The sequence below is a fragment of the Dicentrarchus labrax genome, unplaced genomic scaffold, assembly GCF_905237075.1.
Source record: "Dicentrarchus labrax unplaced genomic scaffold, dlabrax2021, whole genome shotgun sequence".
Taxonomy (NCBI): domain Eukaryota; kingdom Metazoa; phylum Chordata; class Actinopteri; family Moronidae; genus Dicentrarchus; species Dicentrarchus labrax.
Genome location: NW_026136713.1, coordinates 9,661,686 through 9,688,487, shown reverse-complemented (window position 1 = coordinate 9,688,487; position 26,802 = coordinate 9,661,686). Strand labels below are relative to the sequence as shown.

The window sequence follows — 26,802 nt, the reverse complement described above, 5'->3', positions numbered from 1 at the left end:
TGGGAGCGAGGTTGTTTGAAATTGAATGTGACAAGAAGAAGTCAAGAAAACATCAATTAATATGTTATTTCTGTAAAATAATAAGGTAATACCAAGACAATGAATCCATGTTTGGTTGTGGAATTGCTAGAGGACAAATACAGTGTCTTTCCTTTGGAAAAAAAAATGCCCCAACTGGTAAAGTATATACTCTGAGGTCATTTCCTGAGTTAAAGAGTATATCATAAGTTTGATTCTGGGTCAAAGAGAGGTTAAACAAGCCCTTCGTTTTGCTCTTCAGGAGAATAAACCTAAGAGAAGAGGTTCAAATGGGTTTTGTTTGATGGTTTCACTGAAATTGTCAATTCAGTCAAGAGAGCATGGAGGAGGTGCAGATCGTGTTTGAGTGTGTGTCCTTGTGTATATGTCAGTTTGATGAGATTTTTATCACCTGATAAAGAAGGTAAAGCTCGACCAGGATGGAATGTGTGGGTGACAGAAGGATGGGGGTCACTGAACAAAGCCAAGACGAAAACTTGAGCTAAGCTGAAAGCTCCATATATCCTCTCTGTCAGTGTCCCTGAATGAGACCAAAGATAAGGCACTAGTGTGTGTTTGTCTGTGTGTGTATGTGTGTGTGTGTGTGTGTGTGTGTGTGTGTGTGTGTGTGTGTGTGTGTGTGTGTGTGTGTTTGGGTGTTTGTGTTTTTTAAAGGTAAGCTTACCTGAGGAGTTTGGCATCAAACACTTTCTCAACATCATGCAGGACTGTTGGCAGGTACTTCAGAGCAGCGACCTGATGACACACACACACACACACACACACCACAAGTAAACACTGTTTAATGACTGTCTTGAAATCCTGTGGAAGTTGTCGGTGAATGGAAGGTGACTTTGCCATCAAACAGTCTCTCATCACAAGTGTGAGAAAAGGCCTTCTTTATTTTTCACAGGGCCACTTGTCAAAAATGTCTAACATTTTATGACTCGATCTGTTTGTAGGTCCACCAGTAGTGAGAATGAGAGGACATTAAGCATTAATCAGACTGAGAGACCAAGTTTGAGTATAAAGCTGAGACAGGGACAGACAGGAAATAGAAAACAACAGAAGAAGAAGCAGAAAAGGCAGAAAAAGCGGTGAGGATAAGGACAAGTAGAATGTAAAGAGGAGTACTACGTGGTTAAGGATGGGTGAGCGTGTGTAATTACCCTGAGCAGCAGAGTGGTGGTGTAGTCTGTTCTCATCAGGCTGTTGATGGACTCAAAAAGCCTCCTCAGTGACTCCTCAAAGTCTGCCTGCTCCTTCCCTTCGTACAGCCTAGGAGGACAGGAGGAAATTAATGGAAATGCCACAGGAAACACAGAGAAGGGCAGAAAGGGAGAAAGCATGACGTGACATGATTAGCAAGGGAGATGGAGAGAAGGATGAAGGAGGCGAAACACATTAAGAAAGGAATTGAAAGATGAGACAAAATAACAGGGGAGCTGAATAATCAGTGACGGTAAGGTGTGGAGAGACAGATTAAGACACAAGGGTCAAAACAAAGTCAGCTGACAAGAAGCTCAGCTGGGGTTTCTTTTACATTTTTCCTGTGCATCAGAAATATAGACAGATTATTGAGTGAGGTAATAACTGAAACATATGTGCATACAGGTTGGGACCATTGGGACCTTAAAATATGTTATATGTTATATCATGACGGTCACTTCCTGTGACCAGCTGCAACAAAACTGTTTGATCACTTTTACTCTTTTCTCCTCAGGCTCACCGTGGCTCTCTGAACCTCAATGTGATTAGGAAACGTACAGTGCATATTGATTCACATAACTTAACAGTGTTCACAGCTAAGCATAATGTACTTATTGTTGTAATCTTGTTATGGTTGACATTAGGTTACTGGGCAACCCCAGTTCTCTACTACACCACTAAGGTGATAATGTTAATGTTCCACACACAGTCTTTTCAATGCAATTAACCTAAGATCACACATACATATTTACCTCAAATTTGCTTTAAAAACAACGACACACGTGGAGGGGAAACCCAAACCTTCTGCTTCACCTCGTGTCTCAGACCAACGGGTGTTTCATGCTCAGCTGAACATACAGTCAGAACTAAGACACAGACACATTTTTTCTGCCGTGTAACCACATGCACACTCACTCACACACACAGACAGACACACAGACAGACACAGACACACACAGACACAGACACACACACACACACACACACACACACACACACACACACACACACACACACACTTTATGTGTGCTTCCTTTTAATATTTCTTTAATAAATGCTTGTGTATATACTGGACTGTTTAATGTAGCACAAAAGTGGGGGATGCCAGCCTCTTCTATGTAGAGCTCCGAATCCTTCACCGTACCCACTATTGATATGGTAATAGTAATGTGTGGACAATTGTTTTCCCTCCTTTAAGGGTGGTGTCTTGAGGAACTTAGACATGAATTAAAGTTTTCTTTTGTTATTATCTTTGGCAATTTTGATAGCCAAAATTAATTGAATGAACCTACAGTTTGGTGCCCCCTTGAACCATTTTATTTCCCAACAATAACACGAGGGATCGTCATGCTTAATAAGATGATTCTTCATGTTACATAGGTTGTTTTTCTTTCACTAAAACATATACTTATGGAAGCCCTGCCTCTAATAAACAGGTGAGTTTTTGTGTAGCAATCTCACATCAAGACTCACATCAATACATTACACAAAGAAGCCTTGTTTTGTATTGACGCCCCATTGTCTTGCTTTTAAACATTCTATTATTTCTCCACTCCACTGGGATGTAAATTATTCTGCAGCAGTCGATTTTTTAACAGTTTAAACTGATTCCAAGTTGGTAAAGATAGTGTTTTTGAAGTTCAGAGTAATCTACAAACAAGTGAAAATACACCTAACTTCTTGTTTTTTTATGGAAATGGGACACCAACTGAATTGGCTGCAGTTCCAACATCTTGTTTCAATAATATGATTGAAAATGCATTAAAACATGAAGGTGCTATATTGCCCTTTAACACTTAAGTCAATACATTTTACATACGAAGCTCAAAGATCATGAAACCAAAAAGTCATACTGCTAAGTATACATACTATGTGATTATAGAGCTACCCGGTAAACATGTTCAATGCAATACATTCAATTACACTAATGTAGCAAACCAATGCAGTATGACGTTGACAAGGTAAAACTAAACATCAATAGGCACTGACAGCTGTGATTACAACAATCCTCTTCTGACTTGAAAAAAAGGGTTATCTTTGTTGCTGCAATTCACACATAAAAACACCCACACACCGTCTACCATCCCTTCAGTTCCACTTCCTCCACCCCTAGCAAACTTTTCTCTCATCCATCTCTCCGCCCCTTTCCTTTCCCTGTCTCCCCGCAATCTCTGTGTGATTCAGTGAAGCTGTGCAGTTGTTAATTACAATAGAAGATGAGTGCTGGAGGGAAGGATTAGCATGTGGCACACAGCGAATTTAGCATGTGGGGGGAGGGATTAGGTGGTAACACACAGCGGTATTATCACTGGACTCTTTGCAGAGTACAGTTATGATTACAGACGCATTGTCCTGCTTAATCCACGTCCCCGTCTGTGCATTAATGCGCATGTATGAGTGTGTGTGTGTTGTGCGTGGGTAGAGAGTGATGATGTCTAGATGTGTCAGGGTCAGTGTTGGTGTGATAACACCAGTTTATGCACTCCCACCACACATATATGTACACTTAAGTAAAAGTTGTGTCCCATTAGTAGAGTATAGCATGTTACAGCCTGTAAAGTACCACTTTAATCCAACTCAAAAGATGAATGTGGAACTAAAAATGTCCATAGGCTGTTGCCACAACGAATCTACACACACACACTCAGGAACTTAATACCCACACATGAGCATAACAACACAAATATGTCATACTAGCTCAGCAAACTAATACTGGAGACAGATGGAGAGGAGAGAGAGAGAGGGATGAAAGGAAGGCAATCAACGAAGGGGGTGGGTGGGGAGGGAAAGGAGTGAGGGACAGTAAGGCAGAATATGAAGAAAGGAAGAGTGGGAGAGCAAGTACAGAAGGAGGACAGCTCAGCTGCATGTAGTTGTGGATGAGAGGAGGAAAAAGAGAAAAACAAGGCAACACTAAACATGTCCCCCATGAATTATGAAATCCCTGTCTAAGCAAATCAGTCACAAATGTCACCTTGTTAAGATTCATAATTGCCGTTCCTCCCTGGACCAATCAGTAAAACTGTTCAATGCTGTAATTAAGCAGTGAGATACAAGATTTTCTCAGGTTTGGCCAAATTTGAAATGCAGATATTTTGCAAGACACATAGGCGAGTGAATAAGTGGCGCACTGACTAACATTGCTGCAATGCATCAAAATAGTATAATAAACATTACATTGCTCCTCTAAGACTGATAAGTGAAACTTTTAAAAATGTAAACTTGGTGCAATGAGTCACACAATTACCTTGAGTATTATTAAATCCTACTTTGAGTTTATTCATGCAGACAATTAAACAAACATTGGAGACCCCTGGGGCTAATCAGTATTATTCGGACCTGCAAACTCAAGAGTGAAAAAGATGATTTTCCACTATTATTCCAAAGATGAAAATATTACACATTTGATAAGAGTCGTATCAACAGTATATTCCGTTTGGATATTCCTAATTAGGCATCATTCCAAATGGAGCATTTTCCGAATAAGACAAATGTCGCAACCTTAAACTTTTCAAGAAGGTGGTTGAACGAATGAAAGAGGGAGGCTAGGTTGGCAGAGCTCCAGCTGTTGCACTTTTACCACGGGAGCGCAACATGACTGCAGTTTGAAAAGGAGAGAGGGAAAAGGAAGGAAAGTCCTCCGATGGGTGTACAGTACGCCATTAATAATTAGTATAATCGGAGCATGCACAGCTGCATTTAACAGGAATATTAGTGGAATATACCATTTTGAATTGCCATGTAAACAGCTTAGCAGGAATATTGTCTTTTTCGGAATAAGGGCAAAAACTGAAATATGATGTGCATGTAACCGTGGCCAATGTCTAATAAAAGGCAAGATGGACCACAAAATGAGCTGACACACAGGTTGACACACACACATGCATACACACACACACACACACACGGAAGAGAGAGCAGAGAGGTCCAGAAGCAGAGGCAAAGTGGGTGAGATTGAGGACGGGTGAGAAAGAAATGGGAAAAGGGACGGAGGGAGGGAGGGAGGGAGAGAGAGGCACAGAGGGGTGAGAGAGGGGAAGGGGGATCACACACAAGAACATAATTTAGGAGGATCTATGAAGGCACAAACTGAATATAATATTTATAGGTATGTTTTTATTAGTATATAATCACAATCAAAATAAGAATTGTTGTTATCCTTGTAATGAGCTGTTTTTACACGGCAGATCACCTTCTGTGGAGGCAGCCATGTTGAACCTCCGTGTTTTTGAAAGTAGCCCAGAAGAGACAAACCAAATTCTGGCTCATGTAAGGGGTGTTTTTGCATGTTTGGCAGCCACCATACTTTCTCCTTAACCCTTGGACGGGGAGGATGAGGCGGTAATTATCATTACCAGATATTATTTTTCCTATCATGAGAAATTATCTCAAAATAATTATATAATAATGTCATTATATGAATAAGATTACAACATTAGAAAGGTACGGTGATAACTAGAAAATATTACATAATCGTAATATATGATGTCATAGGAAACAGAAGTGATTTCATAATAAGATCCTTTTCACATCAATAAGAAAATAACTTAATAGTAGAAAACATCCTTATTTTTTATTTGACAACTTGAACACAATGTGCTTCCAAAGTAAAAGATGAATGACGAAGGAGAGAGGTGAGATTTAAAGATGAGGGGAGGGATGGAAAGAAAGAGGACGAAGGGAGGATAAAACAAAAGAGAAATATAGAACATAGTAGGTGCTTGGGGAAAAGGAAAAAGAAAAACAGACACAACTGATGACTAGACCACAGGGAAGTAATGGAAGCTATATGGCGTGAAGGACAGAAAAAAGGTGAAGGAAAGAGCAAAAAAAACGTGCCTAACATATTTTTGAAGTAAACATCACAAGCTCCTAATAGACTTTGCATGAACATGAACCAGTTTGACAAGCTAATAAATCTTCAATGTCACCTATTTAACTATTAATGACTGCTAGTCTTGATGGTGATGATGATGGAGCCTTACATATGCACCTACAGCGGCAGTGGCTCCCTTGAATACCAGATTCTCTGTGGGCATGACAAGGCCTTATAGAAGGAGAAATCTGATGTAAAAACTTTAGATGTGGAGCAACTTTAAGTTGTCGGCTGCAGGTAGTTGGAGGACGACAGATAGAGGAGGAGAGAGAGGAGGACAGCAGGAAAGTGAGATTTATCGGTTAAGAAATACCCAGGGGAGGGTGGCAACTGGGGCTCAGTCAGTCCAGGAGCAGTGGAGCAATAATGTGATGCACACACACACACGCACACAAACAAGACATATACTTAGAAGTATGCTTAAATGTATATGTGCGGGCTTGTGTACACACACACACACACACACACACACACACACACACACACACACACACACACACACACACACACACACACACACACACACACACACACACACACACACACAAACACACAAACTTGAGAAACCACACAAATGTATCCACACAAACCCGCACACACTATGAATAAATAAACAAGGAAACCCACCACATCGATAAACAAACCCAGCAATTTCAACAAATAAAGCCCACAATCCCCTCTAGTAGATTAAAAACACAGACCTTCATTGACCAATGGACTTTGAATGACAAACACATACACATACGAACACACATAGACAGATCCCCTCCCAACCGTTATACCAGTGGTTCTCAACCTTTTAGAGTACAGAGCCCCAAGAATAATCAGGTTGGGGTTTAGGACTAAAAAGCACAATAATAGATAGAAATACATTCTCATATTACTGTGATAACTGGGCCTATTAACATGTCTAAAAAATATATAGAAGTAAGTATATAGCTAATAGTAAACTGTGTTTTTGAGTTCTGTCAGTAGATAGGCTTAAAGGGATGACATTGCTGAGAACTGTTTCCTGTCTCTCATTCTGTGCTGCTTGCCACAAGGTGTTATTTTATTGTAACCATTTGGCGACCCCTGGAAATTATCACTGCGTTATACAACCACGAAATACACTCCTCCGGACAGAGGCAGACAACCCGTAACAATTCACACATAAACCTTGCATTCATACGTGAACAAGCACTACATTACGGACATGACTGTGTCTTACATATCTGCACAAAAACACACATGGGTACTCAAGTCTCATGTCTCTGATCTATCAGCATCAACTTTCGTGTTTCGTGTTATAAATGGTGTTTACACTCATCGTATGGTGCAGCTCCCGGCTCAGCACAGTGGGTGTCATAAGTCTCTCCTTCCTCTTCCTTCAAAACTTTGTCTGTCTGGTGTTTCACTGGCTGCCCATTCAGCAGCCCTGCCCTGTCATTAGCTCTCATTCGGACGCTGCACTTCATCATCAGTGCTTATTAGCAACATTAGTGCTGTAATCAGCAGCCTTTTCTCACAGAGCTGTCAAAAACGATTACTCCGACAATGCAATGTCACTGGGCTGTGTGTGTGTGTGTGTGTGTGTGTGTGTGTGTGTGTGTGTGTGTGTGTTTCAAGAATCTCTATTTGCATCATTGTGGGTCCAAAAAGCAGTCATTATCATAATGATCAGTCCACAAAAAAGGTACACTCACTGAGAGTAGAGCATGCGCGAGCGTACGATGAACTTGAAGATGTACTCGAGGGCTTTGAGGGTTCGAAGGATTGGCTCACACTGTTCCCCTCGGCTGGACACATCCAGATACCTCTTCAAGACTGCCATCAGCTTTCTGGGAGGGAATGATTTAAGAAAGACATGAGAAAGAGAGACAGAGAGAGAAATGAGAAAAGGGTAGAAAGAAATCAAAGTCATTCAGTCAGAACTGTCATTTCTTTTCTGATGTTCCACAAGTTGGAAAGTTAATCACCAACTTCATTTTTCACTTCCATAGAGCAGAAATACAGAGTCCAAAAGGGGGAAGGAGTAAAAGAATGAGAAAGAGGAAGACTGGGAGGGAGGTGGAGGTGGAAAAATGGCAAAATAGTATTTCACACCTCAACAGATGTACCTTTCACACAGCTCACAGACATTTTTATTTCCCCTCAGATGCATGGTGAGAAAATCATTTTCCAACACATGTGCGCCCCACAGGCATCTTTAGACACAAAAATATTCTGGTGTGTCAAAGCAGTTGGAGAGAGGTGTAGGTGGCACAGAGTTCAGTCTAAGTTTATGACCTGCCAGCATGTCTCTGCCCAATCTACCTCTGCATTATCTTAATAGCATGCAATACTAGCATATTCATTACACATAAAACAATACTGTACGCCTACAGAGAGTTAAGACCTTTGGTTTTGTGATGGCTCTATTTCCATGAAATGGCAACAGGGGATCACCCACTAACTGGTTTAAAACTACTGAATCCTCTTAAACAATAAAATTCCCTTTAAAAAATGAACTCTAATCTGGCCTCACTGCCGTCAGTGGCCTTGAAAATATTAAATGTTTTATTATATTATCATTCAGTCTTCAATGGTTTTGTTTTTGGTGAGTGGCTTAAAGGCAAGCACAGATTTATTCTTTTTTTTTTAGGAGCGAAAGATAGGGAGTTTAAAATGTAGTGAGAGGGAGTTAGAGAGTTTTACATAACAGCCTCTGGGCTGACAGGCGTTAAGCTGCAGTGACCCTCTTAAAGAGGTTGAACACCAACACACTGACAGGGGAGGGATGGAGTGATGGTGGAGAGACAGATGAATAGATGGAGTGAAGAACAGATAGGAAGAGAGAAAAGCAGTTGAGAGGGGAGGAGAGTGACAGGCATAATTGGGCAAAGGAGGCTGAGAAGAGGAGAAGGGGTCGGGGAAAGCAAGAAAGGATTCAGGGGGAAAAGAGAGCAGGAGGAGTCAGACATGTTTTTAATTTCCTAACTGGAGCTTTGGCAATGCAAACAAATGTTTTCTCTAGCACCCACTGGATCAAGTGAAGTGAATTATCAGAGTGAGAGAGTAAGAAGCAGAATGAAGTGTTTGGGGAGCATGCCTGAGTGCTTTAGCTGCTACTCCACAGACAGGCTGGGTTAAAACTCTGGCTAGCCGGGTGTACAGTAAAGTAGCATACTCTAATCCTGTTCAGTCAAGTGTTCCAAAGGCCACCACACACACACTGACCTCCAGTGGCAGATGGAAACTGTGTAGTATTTAATCACTTAACATTAGATCTTCAGGTAGCATTTAAAGTTAGCATGGAGTATGTGGTACCTGACAGGATTATGCATTTGATTCCAACTGGGACAACCCACACTAATGCTATGTATGCATTTCTGGTACTGTACTTTAAACTGTTCTGCCCAACTTTCTAATAACCACAAAACAGTCTTTTGGCTTGATGACAAAGCACTATTGAGATTATGATGGGATTTAAAAGATCCCATAATTCCCAGGAGGTGGGAGACTTGCCTCGTGAAAGATCATGTAATCCTTCATTTGAAATGCAAAAAGGAATATTGCAAAACTTGCTTTTCACACAAGTAAGGTATGGGATGGGTTTTTTTTTTTTACACAAAGTCTAACACTGTTGTCTAAGGTCATACCTGAATTAAGTGCTCAGCTGTCATTTTATGGAGCCCAGAGTAAATTATTTAAACCTTAAATAGCCAGCCGCGCTCAGTGAGTTTAATTGATAATAAAGTCTCCTGTGGCAGATCCAATAAGGCAATCTCTTTGCTTTCTCCAGACATTAACAGGAGTGTTGCATGAGCATACTGATTTGTGTCTGAAAACTCAACAGAAACAGAAAACATCGAAGAATTAGTTGAAAGAAAGTGGTCAATCCAGGAAGTAACTTACTTGTAGGCAAGTGTAGCACTGAAATGCTGCTTGATGTAGGCCTCCAACACTGTGTTGAAGTGCTGGAACTTTCTGTCAGCAATCAGACCTATGATGTATATCTGGGAGACAGAATAGAGAAACAGAGAGACAGTTACATGTTTACACAGCAGTAGACATTTACAAGGCAGACGAGAAGTTATGAACATTCATTGTGACAGACATGTTTATTTGGTAAAAGATGGACAGGTAGACACAAAGATGTCAGACTCGATACACACACAGGCAGCTTGTGAAAAAATCAGCTGCATCTGTTGACAAGGTACACGCACAGTCTCACGCACAGTCTCTCTCTCTCTCACACACACACACACACACACACACACACACACACACACACACACACACACACACACACACACACACACACACACACACACACACACACACACACACACACACACACACACTCACCAAGGCATCAAACACAAGGATGTCGTAGTCATCAGTCTGAGAGTGTTCCATCATGATGTTGAACAAGGCATCCAGAGTGTCCTGCAGAAACTACACACATACACAAAGACAAAGGAGAGGTTCGGTGAGAGCACGCACACACACCAATTATATGCAAAGACAGACTTCGATTCATACCACTGACCTTGACCACCTCCTCTCCATCGATGATTTTGAGTTTCTCCAGGTTTTCTTTGAGGAGTTCAGGTCGAGTCCTCCACTTGAGCAGCCCCAGGAGGCCCACTGGAGAGGAGAGACACACACAGAACATTTTCTGCTCAGCTGTCTTAACTGTTCATACACGTTCTTTCTTATGAGTGGCTGCTGATAAAAGCTATTGTAATGAAAATGTCTTAATAGTAATTTTCTAAATTCTCGTTTTTCACTTTCTGCCCTTGAATATTCGACAATGCCTGTTGAACAGAATACATGTACTTTTTAATATAATGCTAAAGATAACAAGTTAAGAGGTTGTTATTCTATTAAAATTAGATAGGAAACTCAGTCAAGTTATCAATTACTTGAAAGAAAACTAATTGGCAACCATTTTGATAATCACCACTCTTAGGGATACTGTTACATTTGCTGCTTTTCTTTTTTTAAATCACTGTAATCAAATGAGTTTTTAGTTTAAGATACACTGTATATTTGCACTTACAGATTGTTCTTTGAAAATGTCACTTGGACTCTGGAAATTTTGTATTATATATATTTTTTTCAAGTTCATGCCTGACTGATAATAAGCGACATCAAAGTAGCACTTTGTCAGGTGATGATTTGTCATGTGGACTGTTCCTCTGCTTAGTCAGACTTTCAGCTGAACATTCAAATCCACAGGTTCTGTCATTAATTCTGCTACAGTTTGACATGGGGCAGATTTCCATGCCTCTGTAGGGCTACCCGCTTGAAGCTCACTGCTTTCCCTGTCCAATAATTTCTGACTCACCAAGCCAAGCTGCACATCTGGTGGGTGGCCCCAAACAACATTGTGTGCCTGCATGCCTGAGAGCCTCAGAGTGTGTGTCTGGGTGTGTGTGCGTGAGTGTCTGTGTGTGTGTGTGTGTGTGTGTGTGTGTGTGTGTGTGTGTGTGTGTGTGTGTGTGTGTGTGTGTGTGTGTGTGAGTGAGTGAGTGAGTGAGTGTGTGTATGTGTGTGGTATAGGTGATTAATACTGCAGGATAATGTTCATTATAGTGATGGACTGGTTTCCTCAGTAACAGCTGTTGCACTGCACCTGTGTCTGATGCACCTTACTGTCTGGAGTGTGCGTGTGCGTATGCATATGTAGATGTGGATGTGCACATCAATGCGTGTCTCTGCTTGTGTGGCTGCCTGCCAAAGTGTGTAGGACAAAATGACGACACGCTCCTCTAATAAAACCTATGTATACAGACAGTTCCCACCATCCTTTGCTTACTATCCCATGACCATACCACACCCACACACACATACACTTGTAGTTCTGGGACCATTCACCTAATTTACATACTGTTGACTCACCGTTAATTGGCTGACCCTAACCTTATTTCACCCTTCAGCTACTGTCATCCTGAGTCAACTTTTATCCCTAAACCTAAAAATAACAACTAATGATGTCAGTAAAATGTTACCTGCATTTTACTACCAATTGTATGAGTTTTCTAAGGAAAAATTAACAAACATTTAGCCCAAAACAAGACACTATGCGCACTGGACCAGTTGTGTTTTCAGACTTAAAGCAACCTTCTAAGCAGTGTTTTTTGTCCTCTACCAATTTCACAGCCAACCGATGATTCATTGTCTTGGCTTGCCCTTATTACTCTGTTGAAAGAAGATGTTAATTAATGTTTTTTTGACATGTCAGGTTTAATTTCAGACACCCTCACACTCCTCATAATTTCTTCCCTAACCTTTCTTCAGTTTTTGTGTGTACAAGGGTGTGTGTGTGTGTGTGTGTGTGTGTGTGTGTGTGTGCTTCTGAATGAAAATGATTTGCCCTGTCAAGTCTTTAGAGTAGCCTAAAATCAACACAATGTCACAAAGGGGCTATTTGAACATCCTAACCCCTGCTCATCACGCACATACAAACAAAACCACACACACTCATACCATTCTGGGTGAGTTTGGTAGAGCAGACCAGGGTGGAGATGGTGAAGCTATCTCTAGAGCTGACTGACAGGCCTCCTCCACTCCCAGACACGTTGCTGGAGCTGCGGCTCAGCCCCGATGTCTTGTGGGGGTCACCATGGTGGTGGCGTGTCGAGGGCAATGACAAGTAGCAGTTCACGTCCTCCATGCGCTTACTGTCACCCTGAGAGGACAATGTGAGGGAGTCATTTTTAACCCAATAATGTTGACACAACAGTAATGCTACAACTTCACTAATGATGGCACAGATGTTTGGTGAGTGTTGAAGCAGCACTGGGACAAGAATTACATTTCCTGTATTTAGTCAAAATGTCTTGATGCAAATGCAGGAGTAGAAGATAGCGAGGCACTGGGGTTTGCTACACTTGCAGTGATTTATCAGGCCAGTCCTGCAGGAAAAAATGACAAACAATGATTGAAGTCGCCAGTAGTAACCCTCTGTGACCACTATGCCTTATCTACTTCTGCCTAACTCAATTTCTGTCTGTTTACTCATAACTTTGGAGCCTTCAAATCCAGGACAGGTCAGAAAAGAAGAGCACAAACAACAACACCAAGTATTGGTGCAGCATTTCTCTACTTAGTTACAAAGTACTGAAAATTTAGTGTAAACACATAGGAAAGAGATATGTGAGTAAAAGAGATGAGCTATCTTCTCTTGGCATATTGATTTTCCATTTTGTCTCTATTGTTTATGTGATCCTACTTTACATCCTACTGTACATTCTTCCTGTGTCTTAGATTACTTCGAACCTCAAACCTCAACTCTGCCCTCTTTAATGCCAAACTAGTAAGTAATAATAATTGAGTAAGTGGGTGGAAAAGCAGGGAGCGAGAGATTGAAGGCATGAGTGGCAAAGACATCGAGGGGAATGTTAGGATAACGAGAGATAATCGAGAAAGAGGGCACAGTGGGACCATGCATTTGGTCTTTGAGTGAATCACGAGTAATTAATCTTCATTGCGTTTGGCATTTAATCAATAAGGGGATTCAATCTTAGCTCTGGCTTATTTGGCAGGAAATCTATTTGGCTTCACTCAACCTGCTGTCTGTGTGGCCATAATCTCCCGTCCAGACTCACTTTATGTTTAGGTCTGCTTTCAGGATGGTTGCAACTGAAATTCTTTCTTTGCTACAGTATAAACTTTTTTCAAAGAAACAGTTTATCTGCCTTTTCTACCATGCATGCAAATATCCTCCAGCCAAGTAACCCAGTATGCCTCGATTTGTAAAGTCTACCATTCATTTCTCACCATTATATACAAATAGATGAAAGACCTCCAGAATTACATAGGGAATGGCATTGAACTTTGGTACAAAAAACTTCCCCATTCAGTTTGACCATGAATAATGAATCAAAAGAATCCTGTAAACTGGCTTTATAATTTACCACCAAATGATTGGACTTGCCATTTTCATCTGACATACTACATAAAATATTTCATATTTAATGGGAGCTAGGCTGTTCAATCCAAAACTGGTTGGTCCAACAAAAGTAATGAGCTGTGACCCTTTTTCATCATAAACACCATTTATTACTCTCAGAGGAGCTTTTATATCTGAGTCTGAAAGCTCTGTGTGTTGATCTACTATTAAGTTGCCTAATGGTATTATTTTGCATATTGGAGGTCAATCAAGATGGGATTTGGGTGACAATAAATAATCAAATTTTTCCGGTGAGCTGACTTTTGCCTGGTTTACTCTTTATTTGATTTGATTTTCTCTGAAGAAGACACTGGAGCTGTTCACAAGTTCATCTATTTTCTTTCTACAAAAGCTCCGTTTTTGGTTCTGACCTTGAAGACCACAAGGTCATGCTGCCCATCTTGTAGAACTGTCCCATCCTCCTTCATCAGACGCACAAAGGCCATGGCAAAGTTCTTCTCGCTCTTGTCCTTGGCTGCAGTCGAAGGAGACGGATATGTAAACAGAAGGAGGGAGAGGGTCAGGGGGGGAAACACATCAGGGAAATAGAAAGGGGAGGGAGAATTCAGGCATGGGAGGAAGAAGGCTGTTGATTTGTATAATCAAGTGTGTGTAATGATGCCTTGGATCATTTTCCAAATTGCTTCCAATCATTGGGTCCTTTCAGTGTCACGTTATGCTCAGGGGATCAGAGTTAAGAGTCTATGCAGCAACAGACAGGCAGAGGACAAGAGGCTGATACTCACACTCCTGGGAAGAGCGGTGTCTGAACATGAAGCGCAAATGAATTCTGTGCATTTCTTCCAGAGGGACTGCCACCTGGAGGACATCTCATGTTATTATAGAATATTAAAAAACAGATGTCTTTAACATTTTACAGGTATATTCTGACATTCTGGGGTTTATTTTCTTCAAATAAGGAAAGCAACTGCTATATAAACACTAGACATCATCAGGAAACTGAAAAAAGTGTCAAGTATAGACAGCAGTAAATTCTAAAAATAACTACTTTCGAATTGTTTGCTCTGCAACTTCGTCTACAACACACACACACACACCTTAATTGTCTCCACCCAGCGGGGCTGTTTGACTTGGTAGTAGATGACGGATCTGTACTCACTGACCGCTTTATCCCCTGCTCCCAGACAGATGGAGTTCTAGGAAAAAGGGAGGGAGAGAAAAATACTTGTCATATTGAGCTGAAGGATTTTATGTTTGTGTGTGTGTGGGTGCATCCATGTATGCCTAAGATAGATTTTCATTCTGGGATAAAGCCACGTCCATGTGCCACAGACTATGAGAGGGTGAGTAAGCGCTTGATCAGTGCCGTGCTTTCTCACTGGCCCATACCACCTCAATCTCTTAAACACTGCACATACGGTACACACACACACACACACACACACACACACACACACACACACACACACACACACACACACACACTTTCGCACTTGCACACTTTATCTCAAACCAATCCTTGTTTACACAAATCCCTTTCCTATCATATATAACGTGCTCTGTACATCCTCCACCTCATCTCTTCGTGCTGCTCACCTGTATGACCTTGCCCTCCTCATCACAGACCCACATAATGACCTCCACGTTTTTCTGCGTCGTCTTATTATATTTGTCGAAGTCGCCGCCCACTAAGGTCAGGTAGATGTCATTGCGAACATCTCCCGGCATAATGATCTCTGGGAAGCCCAGCTTGCGGGCCACCACAGTGCTGCGGTCCACCAGGTGAGGGTATTCCTTCCGGATCTGAACTATGTCCCCGACCAGAGCCTTCATGGTCACCCACAGACCTGGAGGGAGGTGGGGGTAGAGGAGGAGGGAAGACTATGTATTACTGTTTGACAAGTATACATTTGTCAGGCATTTTTAGGCCTTATTCAACATGTCCCTTAAAAAACATCAACGCTCTTGATAAGCACCAGATAAAGCATTTAGTCAGAATCTCAAGACAGATGGCAGACTGATGAATTGCACATATTGTCTGGGATATTTTCCTACCTGCGAATGGGTAGTTAATCTAAAGAGTAATAACCCATTAAATAAGCAGAGAAACTATATTTCATCGTGGTATCTCATTTAATGATGTTCCTTGGTAATTACACAATATTTTGTGTACATTACTTTACAGTGTCACTGGTCTGAAAGACAAAAATATTCTCCTGTTATACTTCAATACTGACCAATGTTGATCCCCTAAAAACAACTTAGGAAAACACAGGGTATGTGTAGATATCAGAGAGTCAAATTTTATACTACACAGGTCTTTGTTTGACCAAATATTAATAAATGTACTCAGACAAATAGATGCCACTCCAGGCTATTTTAAATGAGGAATCCAGAGAGGAGTTTTATTTCTCACTGCAGGCAAGTACATTGAAATTAAAGTCAAATGAATGCATAAGGAATTTCAAGGCTCTGTACTATTTAAAATGAATTTAAAACATGGAAAATGTTTTCAGGCCCAACAGAAACCCTGACACATGGGGCTTAAGAGCTGAACTTAAAGAGACCCACTTTATGTAAAAAGTTAAGTGTTCTAAGTGCGTATCCAAGGAAGACATAATGTGAAAGTGTTCCAAGGTGAACCAGGGAACGTGAAAATGTCTGTTTTTGTAGACTACACTGTAATCAATGCTATAAAAACTCCTGTTTGTGAAAAGTGTGTAAGACCAAAAAAGAAAAGGATGGAGGTGTTACAGTATCATAATCTAGTCCTAAAGAATATGAGCGCTAAGAGCTTTCAGAGAAATTGTGTGAGAAAAAATAGACAAAGAAGGGGCAGAAAATGGAAAAAGGGGGTGAGCTATTTTAGGGAAACACATAGTTGGTGAAATCTAGACTATGTCACAAACCCACATTTTCAAGGCTAACCACATACCTACAGGGAATACTCCGGATATGTGTGTCAGTGTGTATGTGTGTGTGTGTGTGTGTGTGTGTGTGTGTGTGTGTGTGTGTGTGTGTGTGTACTGTGGCAGAAGCATCTCAAAGTGAGAGGAAGGAGAGATTAGGGGTGAGTAATGTTAAGAACAGACATCTGGTGGCCTCAGGTGCTCCTTCCATATCTGCTCATCCAGGTACACCTTTCATATCTAGGTTATGCCCATGGTCTTCAGGAGCATGAGGAAAGATAAAAGCTGAGCGATATAACATTGCAGTCCAACATGCAGGGTTACTCTATATGAAACAAGACAGTGTCACACATAGGAGCTGTCAAAGTCAGTCATAAACATGAGGTAGTGGGCAGTGAGACAGGAGGCTGGCGAGGGAGAAATAAGGGGTAAGTAATATGAAAACATCGGCTCAAGGGCGCGTGCTATCAATCAGGATAATGACCTTCATTCTCACCCACAGAACACAGAAGAGGCGAGGATGCAATGAGGAATGGCCACAAATGACTGCAGTGTACACAGTCCATTGGGTAGCTTCAGTGCATACAGGAGCGCTAACAGCAGAGTAGTCACATGGCTTACACACAGGAAACAGAGAGCACAGCCTGTAAGTGCTGAACAGTACCTTGGCCACCACTGTCCCCTCGTAATGCCGTCACTTTGTTCAACAAGGAGTGGAGGAAGTCATTCTCAGCCACTACCCTGGAGCCAAACAGACACAAACACACTTGAAAATACACAAACAGCTTAATCTTTAAGTTTATAAGAGTACAAAAGGAGAGGGGGAGTATAGGTGGTGTAATAGAGGAGGAAAATAAGACATACGGGAAGAAGGGGATGAAATACTGCTTCTCCTCATCGCATTCAATCTTCCCTTTGATGAGATCACTAATGTCCATCACTGCAAAGAAGAGAAAACAAATGTGTCTGTGATAAAAAAAATCTAAGAAAATGCTATACAGTCATTTCTAATGTGGATTCACATCAGTCAACAATGAACATTTTGTAAAAACTCTCTATCACACAATAGTCTAGCAAAACAGGCCCCACAACACACCCTGATAGCTATTTTGTGAGGTTATGTGAGGATATAAGCAACTTTTTTGAGCTGGAGGGCACAATAATAGATTTACTGGCAGAAAAAAGTAGCGGACAGTCACTATCAATACTTTAGTAGTTTGTGCAAAAGATGACTGTGGTTGCACCAGCTAGCTCCCAGGTGTAAATATGGGGGATAATACCAGTAGCAGCTGACAAGTCAGACAAAATGACTTTGACCTTTAGGAAACAAAAGTAAAACTCACTGAAGAGAGCATTATTGTACCAAACTGCTCAAATTTGACAAGGAAATGAGGCAAAACAGCCCTTTTCTGTCATCAAATTTATTGCTGGTTAAAGAGAGAAGCTACTAAAAGCAATTGTGATAGATTGACCATAAAGAAAAATCTTTCTGATAAGCAATTTGGTAAGTCTAACTACTACAATGACTAATTTGCACATTGCTTTACCACTTGAACTGGCAGCACCTTCCACCAAAATAAAGCTGTATTGGCTGTTCTACAAGTACCTGCCACCCCGAACGGCCGTCTCAGGCCCATAGTCCACTTCTTGTTGTGCGTCTCTTTCAGGTCCATCCTGCCCACTCTGACTATCTGACAGATCAGATAAATCTTTTCTCTGCTCAGATCCTTGTTCCCCAGGTCCTGGTAGAGAAAATCAGGGAAAGGAGAGCAGAGAAAAAAGAAATCAAAAGAGGAAGTATAGGGAGTGGGAATAAGATATATAAGGATGAAAAGATGGAGGAAAGAAGAGTTGGGGCCAGGAAGTTAGTGGGAAAGAGAGTGGGGGAGAAAATGAAAAGAAAGCAATCTTCTTAAAGGAAGTAAATTCATTAATTTATACATTACAGTGTATGTAGTGTTAAGAAACAGTGTGATAGTGCCCTCATGTGGTCACTTACTGTAAAGACAACCTTCAGGTTGTTGAGCATGTCAATCTCCTTGGGAAATCCTTTGCTGCCCCAGCGTACCAAGTAGTTCTCACTGCACAGACATGGAAAAGAGTTTGACACACAGCATATTTGTTACATTACTGTCCTGCAAAGCTAAACTACACAATATTTGCAGCTGCAATAAAAATATCATCTCGTTCTCCATGACTGAAATTCTGTTTTTGTGTATGTACATTTCCACCTACAAGAGGTGATGAATTAAAATGATGGAGATATTATCTCGGTCTAATCCCGGAGAGAGCAAGTGCTTGGTCCAGATAAAGCTGGACCGTTTACCTCCCTTATCTTTTGGTACTCTTTGGAGAGGATCACAGAGCAGTCTGTCTGTCGTGTACATGAGCATACTCTATGCAGCTCACGAATGTCATGTTACATGATTTCTGGGGAAATTAAGTTATAATGTTTCAGTCAACCCTGGATCCGCTAATGTTACCCAGTGCAGCTGCATAATAATTTTGACTCAAGTGCTAAAAATACAAGCCCTCTATTCACAATAGCATTTTCCTAACATACGAGCAGACACTGACAGACGGATGAATAGAAAGATAGACAGATGGCTGTCTATGGGTACAGTGGGGTGAATCAAAGCTGAGAAAAAGCTGATACGGTCCTAAAACATTCCTGTCATAAAATCCTACTATCTGCCAATATTTCAGATAGAGACAGAGAGATTGACATGGTGAGGGAATGGATGGGACAAAACAAAAAATTTAACTAAATCAAACAAAAAAGAACAAGTGCAGATTAGACAGAAGAGAATCAGGACAAATGGCAAGAAGGTAAGAAATGACTGAAAGGGTGGTGGATGTATATTGAGAAAAAGACGATCGATCCAGGTCTATCTTAATACTCCCAGCGGCAGCAGCTGAGACATAGATATACCCACCATGACAGTGAGTGACAAGGCTTAACATCAGCCCTGTCAGCCACCACATAGCGCTGCCAGTCAGTATCTGCTGCCCCTATAATTTGTGTTTTCTGTATTCTTATTTTTGGCATACCATTGTTCTAATTTAGTTGGGTTCAACAACGGAGGAGAGCGGAAAAATAAGTATACAAGAGAAGGAGAGGTATATAGAGATGAGGAAATGGAAGTGAAAGGAGGAGTGTGTGTGGGCTGGAGTGTGTGTGTGTGTGTGTGTTTTAGACAGTTGAGGGATGAAAGTGAGTTAGAGAAAATCTGAACTTGAGGCAGTAAATTGGCACTAAGAGGGATATAGTGGAGGATAAATGCATTTCATCATAATTTTCCCATATTTTTATTTTATTTAAAGGATAAAGATTACTTATCTAATCTAATATCATCTAATCATACCTAATATTTGACCTATGAAATTCAGACTGATAAGCACAATAGCATCAATATAAGCCATACGAAGATTTTCTATCTCTATGTGACTCAACTTTACATCCCAAAATTGATTTCAAATGTATGAAAAGGGAGTTAACAGATTAACACATTTAAATTGTGCATATGAATCTTGAGCTTCAAATCTTTAAATCAACCTGCAAAGAAAACCTGTATAAAAAACCTTTTTAAGCTCACTGTATCAAGGACTGAAGCTAAGGGAGAAGGACAAGAAAAGTGACACCTGATGATGCTCTGTTTGATGGGGTCATAGAGGGACATGAAGAGCTCTGAGTCCTCTCCGATGCGACAGACAAAGTTCCTGACAAAGACGTAGAGGCTGTGGGTGGGGGAAGACTGTATCCGTGCTGAGATCCCGCTGTGGTCTGTCTGGACGTTGGACTGGCAGGAGAGGACATTAGTTGTAGGAGGTTAACTTGGAAGAAGGGTTTAACAGGATAAAAAAAACAGCCACAAACCTCCATTTCAAGGTCTTGTCAAGTTTGGTAAACAGTTAAAAATATTTGGCTATTTAATTCCGGGATGTACCAGCTGCAGCATCCAGATAGCAGGTTTGTAAGGGTGAAGCACAGAAAATCATAATAGAATATAATCTTTTGTTACTAATGAATAAATGTTGAAATGTAAAATAGGCTGTAGCGAGTTGAAATGCCAAGCCAATTTGTGAGGAAATGAATTCTTAATTAGGCTTGGCAAGCAGACATGATTGGCAAGTAAAATGTATTATCCACAGCATTTTCATGCACATAGTTTCATTTTACAACTTCCTTACAAAAAAACTAAATGAAATGACAGAATTGTGATCTCATCCACATCTACTTTTCAATATCATTTTTATGATTTTATGAAAGGAAAGAATAGCTTCCCTGGAAAAATCCCATGGTACACATTTCTAGTGTCTAGACATGTGTATCATGGGAGTACACATATATAGTGCAGTCAAACTACATCAGTGCAGTCTAGTGTAGTTCTGCATAGTGCTGTCAAACCACAGCAGTGTCAAAGAAGTAGCCAAATAAATTTACTTTTAATTGCAACATCCACCATCCCATCCACCCAGGAGATACTTTCTCTGTCCTAGAAAACCTTCTGTGTGGCCCTCTCCATGCCTTCCTATCCTTTGCCTTACCTGCTCCTCTTTGATGCGTTCGTTGATCTTGGCCGTGGCCTCCTCGTGGGCCCGAAACAGACTAATGACACTAGCCCGCTCCGGTTCCAAGATGTTCCCATCCTCGTCCCGAACCACCTGGTCCAGCTCCAGGATCCTGTGATAGGAGGCAGGAGAGGTGAGAATTTGTGGGAGATTAATGTAAGCCGAACAAAAGGACAGAGGACAAAGAAAGGGCAATGAGTGTAGGTGGTTATGGAGGAGGGAAGAAGATGGAGGTGTGATGGGAGGGAGGAGGGAGCAAAGAGCAAAGAAAGATAAGGGGAGCAGATTCTGAAAAATGTATGGTTAGAAAGATGTGAACAGGTAGGTGAGGCGGAGGAGGGAGCAGAGAGGAAAGAAAGATAAGGGGAGAAAATACTGAAAAACTTGTGGTTAGAAAGATGTGAACAAGTAGGTGAGACAGGAGCGAATGAGCTTACATGACGGACTGAAATTAGTTTGAAATGTCGTTTTTAAAGAGTGAACATAAAGTGTGAACAAGTGATTTTATTTTTGAGCAGACATACTTGTTGCCGTAGTCAATCTTGGAGGTGACTTTCTGCTTAAGTTCTTTGAATTCGTCACTAGGCAGAGTGCCAGACAGGAGCTGGGAACGCCACTCCATTAGCTCACACATCAGTCTCTGGACCTGCTTCACACGCGCCTGTTTATTGGCCTGGACAGGTAGATGCATGCTGTGATGTTACACTCTGACACTCACGCACATTCACATACACAAACAGTGCTTTTGTTTGTCTGTTTTTTGTTTTTTATTACCACAAAAAGCTGCTTCCATATGCTTCCCCACTCCCTCAGTGTGGTGGTCACCTCCTTCACCAAGGGCATCTCTCCAGAGATCACTAACTCCTCATCTCTGTAGTCGCACACACATACATAACAAATTCAAAAAAACGTAACTTTTGGAGATGGATGAAGACTTTTTAGCTGTACTCACCCTCGTTTTTCAATGATGACTTCCTTAAGGTGGACAAAACTGGCAGGGAACACTCCCTGGAAAGGAATATGTGTGGGGGAGATGAATAAGAATAAACAGCAGTAGCTTTCACTTTTTCTATTCATAAAAGTAGAAAAGAAGATCTCCCAGTTGAATAAAGCCAGCTGAATGTCATGAATTATGTGCCATCACCTTTCTCATAAAACCAATGTCTGGTGGTAAGTGTGAGCTCTTACCTGTTGGGCTTTGTTCCTAGCCAAGTAGCCTCGATACCATCCTGAAAGACACAATCATCTTACTTGCCGCACTGACATCTCTACATGGGAAGGTTTTTGGTGTTCAGTAGTAAAATCTTGAGGTGTCTGGACTGTATGTGGGAAGACTGGGATACATACAGTCTCTAACTGGTACTAACAGTAACCTAATATTGGTGTACTGGTGCACAGTAAAGTTGTCAATCAATTCTCAATATTTTATTCTGTGTGATACTCCAAAAAATGAGTAACATACAGAGTGAGATACAGAGATATAACTTTAACTAAGAAAAATTATTGTTTATGAAAATGACAGTACTCTATGTTTGTTTGATGCACCTGGTTTATAATGTGGTAAGAATAAGACTTTGTTTAGGATATACGACATACAGATGCAAAATATTAACACATCTTTAACTTTTCTTTTAACATGTTAAACAAACACCATGAATATGTTATTTAGAAGATTCAGAAGCACTTTATAGCAGAAGTGGTGTTAAATTTAATATAACTACTATTTTTTATGTTTTGAGATATTCTTACCATCACAGACCTCCTGGATGTGGACCGTATCTCCTACCTCGAGGGAGAGCTGCTTCTCTCCTTGGCCAACAAAATTCCACTTTACTGAAAAAGAAATTTTACAGTCATGAAAGATGCATCAACAATGAAAAAAGCTTAGAGGCACACAAACACCAACTGAGCACACCTCTCATGTTATAAATGTTAGCACAAGGAGTAAGCTAGTAGTTCTTTGGTAACCTTGGCAACAACTGTCAGTTTCAAGCTGCCAGTGCACACACCTTTCAGACCAAAGCTAAATAAACAAAAGGTAGCACCAGAAAATGGCAGGAGTGACAGAACTATAACTTATAGTTTTATATTTACATCAAAATAAAGAAAGCAACTAATAGCCTAAAGTTAAAAAAGTGGAAAATACTAAATAATGCCTTATTTAGAAACACAGTGCAGGTCAACAACAACGGAACAAACAAATCCAGAGGTTTATTCCTGCCAACATTTCCTATTGTTAACACCTCCTGTCTACCTTTTTTTCAGACTACATGGGCGATATGATGGACTGTAGGCAGGTCCGCTTGCTTTTGACTTTTTAATGGAGCTGAAAATAGTTAGATTAATAAAATTCTAATATTAAATTGAAAGAAAATTATTCGTAAACTATTTTGATAACTCAGTGATTTCATTTCTTAAGCAAAAATACCAAACATCATCTGGTTCCATTCCGGTCCAATTGTGAGGATTTGCTGCTTTTGTCTGTCTTACATGATGGTAAATACAGTATATGAATATCTTTGGGTTTTGGACTGTCGGTGATCAGGCAAAACAAGCAATCTGAATATGTCTACTGGCTCTGGAAAGCTGTAATGATGGGCATTTTCACTATTTTCGGACATTTCATAGACCAAATGATTAATAAATTAATCAGCAGATTAATCAATAATGAATATGATTGTCAGTTGCAGCCTTACTGTACAAGCTGCAGTGATAGCAACAGGTGTTTGCAGTAGGAATAAGCACTAAGCAGCAGCATGGCAGGGCGAGAGAGTAGGCAGCAGCTACTGTACACTGCCTCACTGGAAAGGGCCAATTGGATATCACTTTGCTGCAGAAAGTAAGTGTAGTAGTGAAACTGGCATCGTCTGTCTGCACTAACTCACAGGCTTGCTCTGGTATGGGAACTAAACAAGCGATTACACAGCTATAAAGTGACTGCTAAATAAAGGGATTATTGAGACTATAAAAAGGGGCACACTATTTTTAGACCAATAGTTAAACAATGCCTTCAAATTAAAAATATATGCACGTACACATACACTATTTAGCGGTACGGCTTCAAACTTAAACAAGCTTCCTTCCTTCCGCCTCCATTTCCTGTGTTGTAGCTTTACACAGACCAGGAAGATATTAACTCGAGAGTAGATAAACAACTGTTCATTGAGTAATCATATTAGTAATTGATTCAAAATGTATTTCATAAATCATTTGTCATTCTCACTATCAATCTTAAACTACAAGCTGTATAACTATTGGGATGAAAAACTTGAACTTGAATAAAGAAAAAGTTGTCTTCACTCACTTTCTACAAAACGAACTATATGCCTAATTTATTGCAAATGTCAGATCAATCCATAGATCGTCTGCAACATGCCAGTGAACCTCAGCTTTTGCAGTCTGTATTAGAAGTCAGAAATCTGTATTCATGCTAACTAAGTTTGTGTCTGTCTTGCATATCTAACAGCAACACATGCGGATCAGCTCGGCCATATTCAACCCACATCCCTGATAAACTACAGATTGTACAGAGAAGTTGCACTTTCACAGTCTAGGATTTTTTCCTGGTGCCAAAATCCATCTATCTGCAACTAAACTTGTCATTTTCGGGAATGATTTATATTCTTGCATCTATATTTATGCATTGCATAATATGTAATGCATGGAGATTTCCTACTAACAGCAACACATTTCTCCATCAGCTTAGGATGGATAGTAATGACTTTATCCCTTTACACAATCCACCATAGATCTTATGAGTCCTATTGCATTGAAGCTAAATAGTGAATATGATTTTAGGATTTAAGTTCTTTGGAGGGAATACATCTGATGTATACATACTAATGTTCTATGAGGCTGTTCGCACCTGCTCACATCCTGTTTAGCAGGAAGAGATGGGCATCTGTTTTAATCTCATTCTTATTCATAGCATAAATAGTTTAGATCACACCTAAACAGAGAGACACTACAGCAATATGTATGCACACACACAGACTAAGACACAGACAAGTGAGCGCATACTGACTTACCTACACCATACCGCTCCGAGATGGTCCTCGTCCAAGGAGCCATGGCTGCATGTAGTCCTTTACCTACTTTCTAGTCTTGTCTTTCTGATTCTCCTCCTGTTTCTCTCTCTCTCTGTGTTTTGGGTGAGGGTGTCTGCTAAACTTCTCACTTCTGTATTTTCTTAACTTTAAATGAAAGTAATAAGCCCATCCCCCCTTGCTTCTCTTCCTCTTCTGTCTCTTCTCTCTTCCTGCCTTTAAGCGGTTAAGGGGAAGTGGGTGAGTACAACAAGGTGGAGTCCTGTAGAGGCCACAGGCCTGCGCAGTGTGTGAAGACTCCATTTTGGAGACTCGGTGATTACCATATCTGTATTATAACTGAATGTAAAACACAAACAACCTGTGTCTTGTGTTACAGAAGGGTTAAAATTGATGTGCGTAGCATGCAAAATTACCCACAATCTAAAAACTGCACTTCTCTTTAAAGCAAAACTGGGCCTGAACATGTCCTTTTTAAAAGGCAGATGTAATCAAATGTGACAGAAAGCAAGTTACCTTTGTGATCCATTCTTAAATCTTGACAAAATACGTACTGAATACTACAAAGAGTACAAGGTAATTGAACTTTCACTCAACTGTCTGCCATCTTACATTGTTGTCTCTCACCATTTTCTCTTTGTGAATCACCCTTTATGCTTGTGAAATCAAGTGTTTATGTCAGAAGAAGCAGATAATTGCTTGATGTTTATTAGTACATAACCTCAGCTCACCCATTGTGTCCTCACCTACTACCCCACAATAAGAAAGACTGGTTTCAACTCCGTGAGCAAATTTGATGAGAAAATACTATTCTGGATATGCTTGTTTCAAGAATTCTCTAAAAAAGCTGTAATCAAGTGTGAATCTATCATCACGTTACTCATTGGTTTGTGGAGTACTGTTTTAAAGCCTTGAGTTTGGCATTTTGGTCGGCACAATGACAGTTTATAGGAGCCAGCAGAGGTGAAGTACTGCAAGTTGAGTTGCGCTCATTGGCTGCACAGTTTCGACCTATCCATAGCAGGAAGCAGTCAGTCAGCCATTTTTTTTCAGTCCGTCAGTGATTTCTTGGCTCAATTTTCAATTTCCCTTGCCTGGTTCCCTGCGGTTAACACTAACAAATTACTAGCATTAATTATATTATTATCTTATCTCAAGATATGACAAATTTTAAACACACTGTTGATCCAGACTGGGAGCTTGAGGGAAAATACTATTCTGGATATGTCTGTTTCAAGAATTCTTTATAGCATAAGTCTGAAATCTTAGATATACTGCCAATGGCTGAAA

At 40.6% G+C, this 26,802-nt stretch overlaps 1 protein-coding gene across 2 annotated transcripts in view; it reads right to left on the bottom strand.

Annotated features, from left to right (window-relative positions):
- Nucleotides 1-25,726, bottom strand: part of LOC127374224 (dedicator of cytokinesis protein 2) — a 95,123-nt gene extending 69,397 nt beyond the window's left edge. Inside the window, exons 1-23 of one of the 2 annotated variants that reach the window (XM_051419303.1) lie at nt 25,495-25,725; nt 23,216-23,299; nt 22,655-22,695; nt 22,419-22,474; nt 22,241-22,337; nt 21,991-22,139; nt 21,443-21,578; nt 20,537-20,694; nt 18,894-18,975; nt 18,501-18,636; nt 17,759-17,834; nt 17,559-17,635; nt 15,582-15,832; nt 15,083-15,181; nt 14,771-14,843; nt 14,396-14,499; nt 12,560-12,761; nt 10,617-10,714; nt 10,433-10,522; nt 9,980-10,080; nt 7,789-7,923; nt 1,188-1,296; nt 704-774 (exon numbers count right to left, since the gene is read on the bottom strand). In XM_051419303.1, coding sequence (XP_051275263.1) covers nt 704-774; nt 1,188-1,296; nt 7,789-7,923; nt 9,980-10,080; nt 10,433-10,522; nt 10,617-10,714; nt 12,560-12,761; nt 14,396-14,499; nt 14,771-14,843; nt 15,083-15,181; nt 15,582-15,832; nt 17,559-17,635; nt 17,759-17,834; nt 18,501-18,636; nt 18,894-18,975; nt 20,537-20,694; nt 21,443-21,578; nt 21,991-22,139; nt 22,241-22,337; nt 22,419-22,474; nt 22,655-22,695; nt 23,216-23,299; nt 25,495-25,537 — 2,468 coding nt within the window. In that variant the 5' untranslated portion in view covers nt 25,538-25,725. Of the gene's footprint in view, nt 1-703; nt 775-1,187; nt 1,297-7,788; nt 7,924-9,979; nt 10,081-10,432; nt 10,523-10,616; nt 10,715-12,559; nt 12,762-14,395; nt 14,500-14,770; nt 14,844-15,082; nt 15,182-15,581; nt 15,833-17,558; nt 17,835-18,500; nt 18,637-18,893; nt 18,976-20,536; nt 20,695-21,442; nt 21,579-21,990; nt 22,140-22,240; nt 22,338-22,418; nt 22,475-22,654; nt 22,696-23,215; nt 23,300-25,494 lie in introns of both variants that reach the window. The other variant, XM_051419302.1, reaches the window with a different exon arrangement.
- Nucleotides 25,727-26,802: the final 1,076 nt, after the last annotated feature.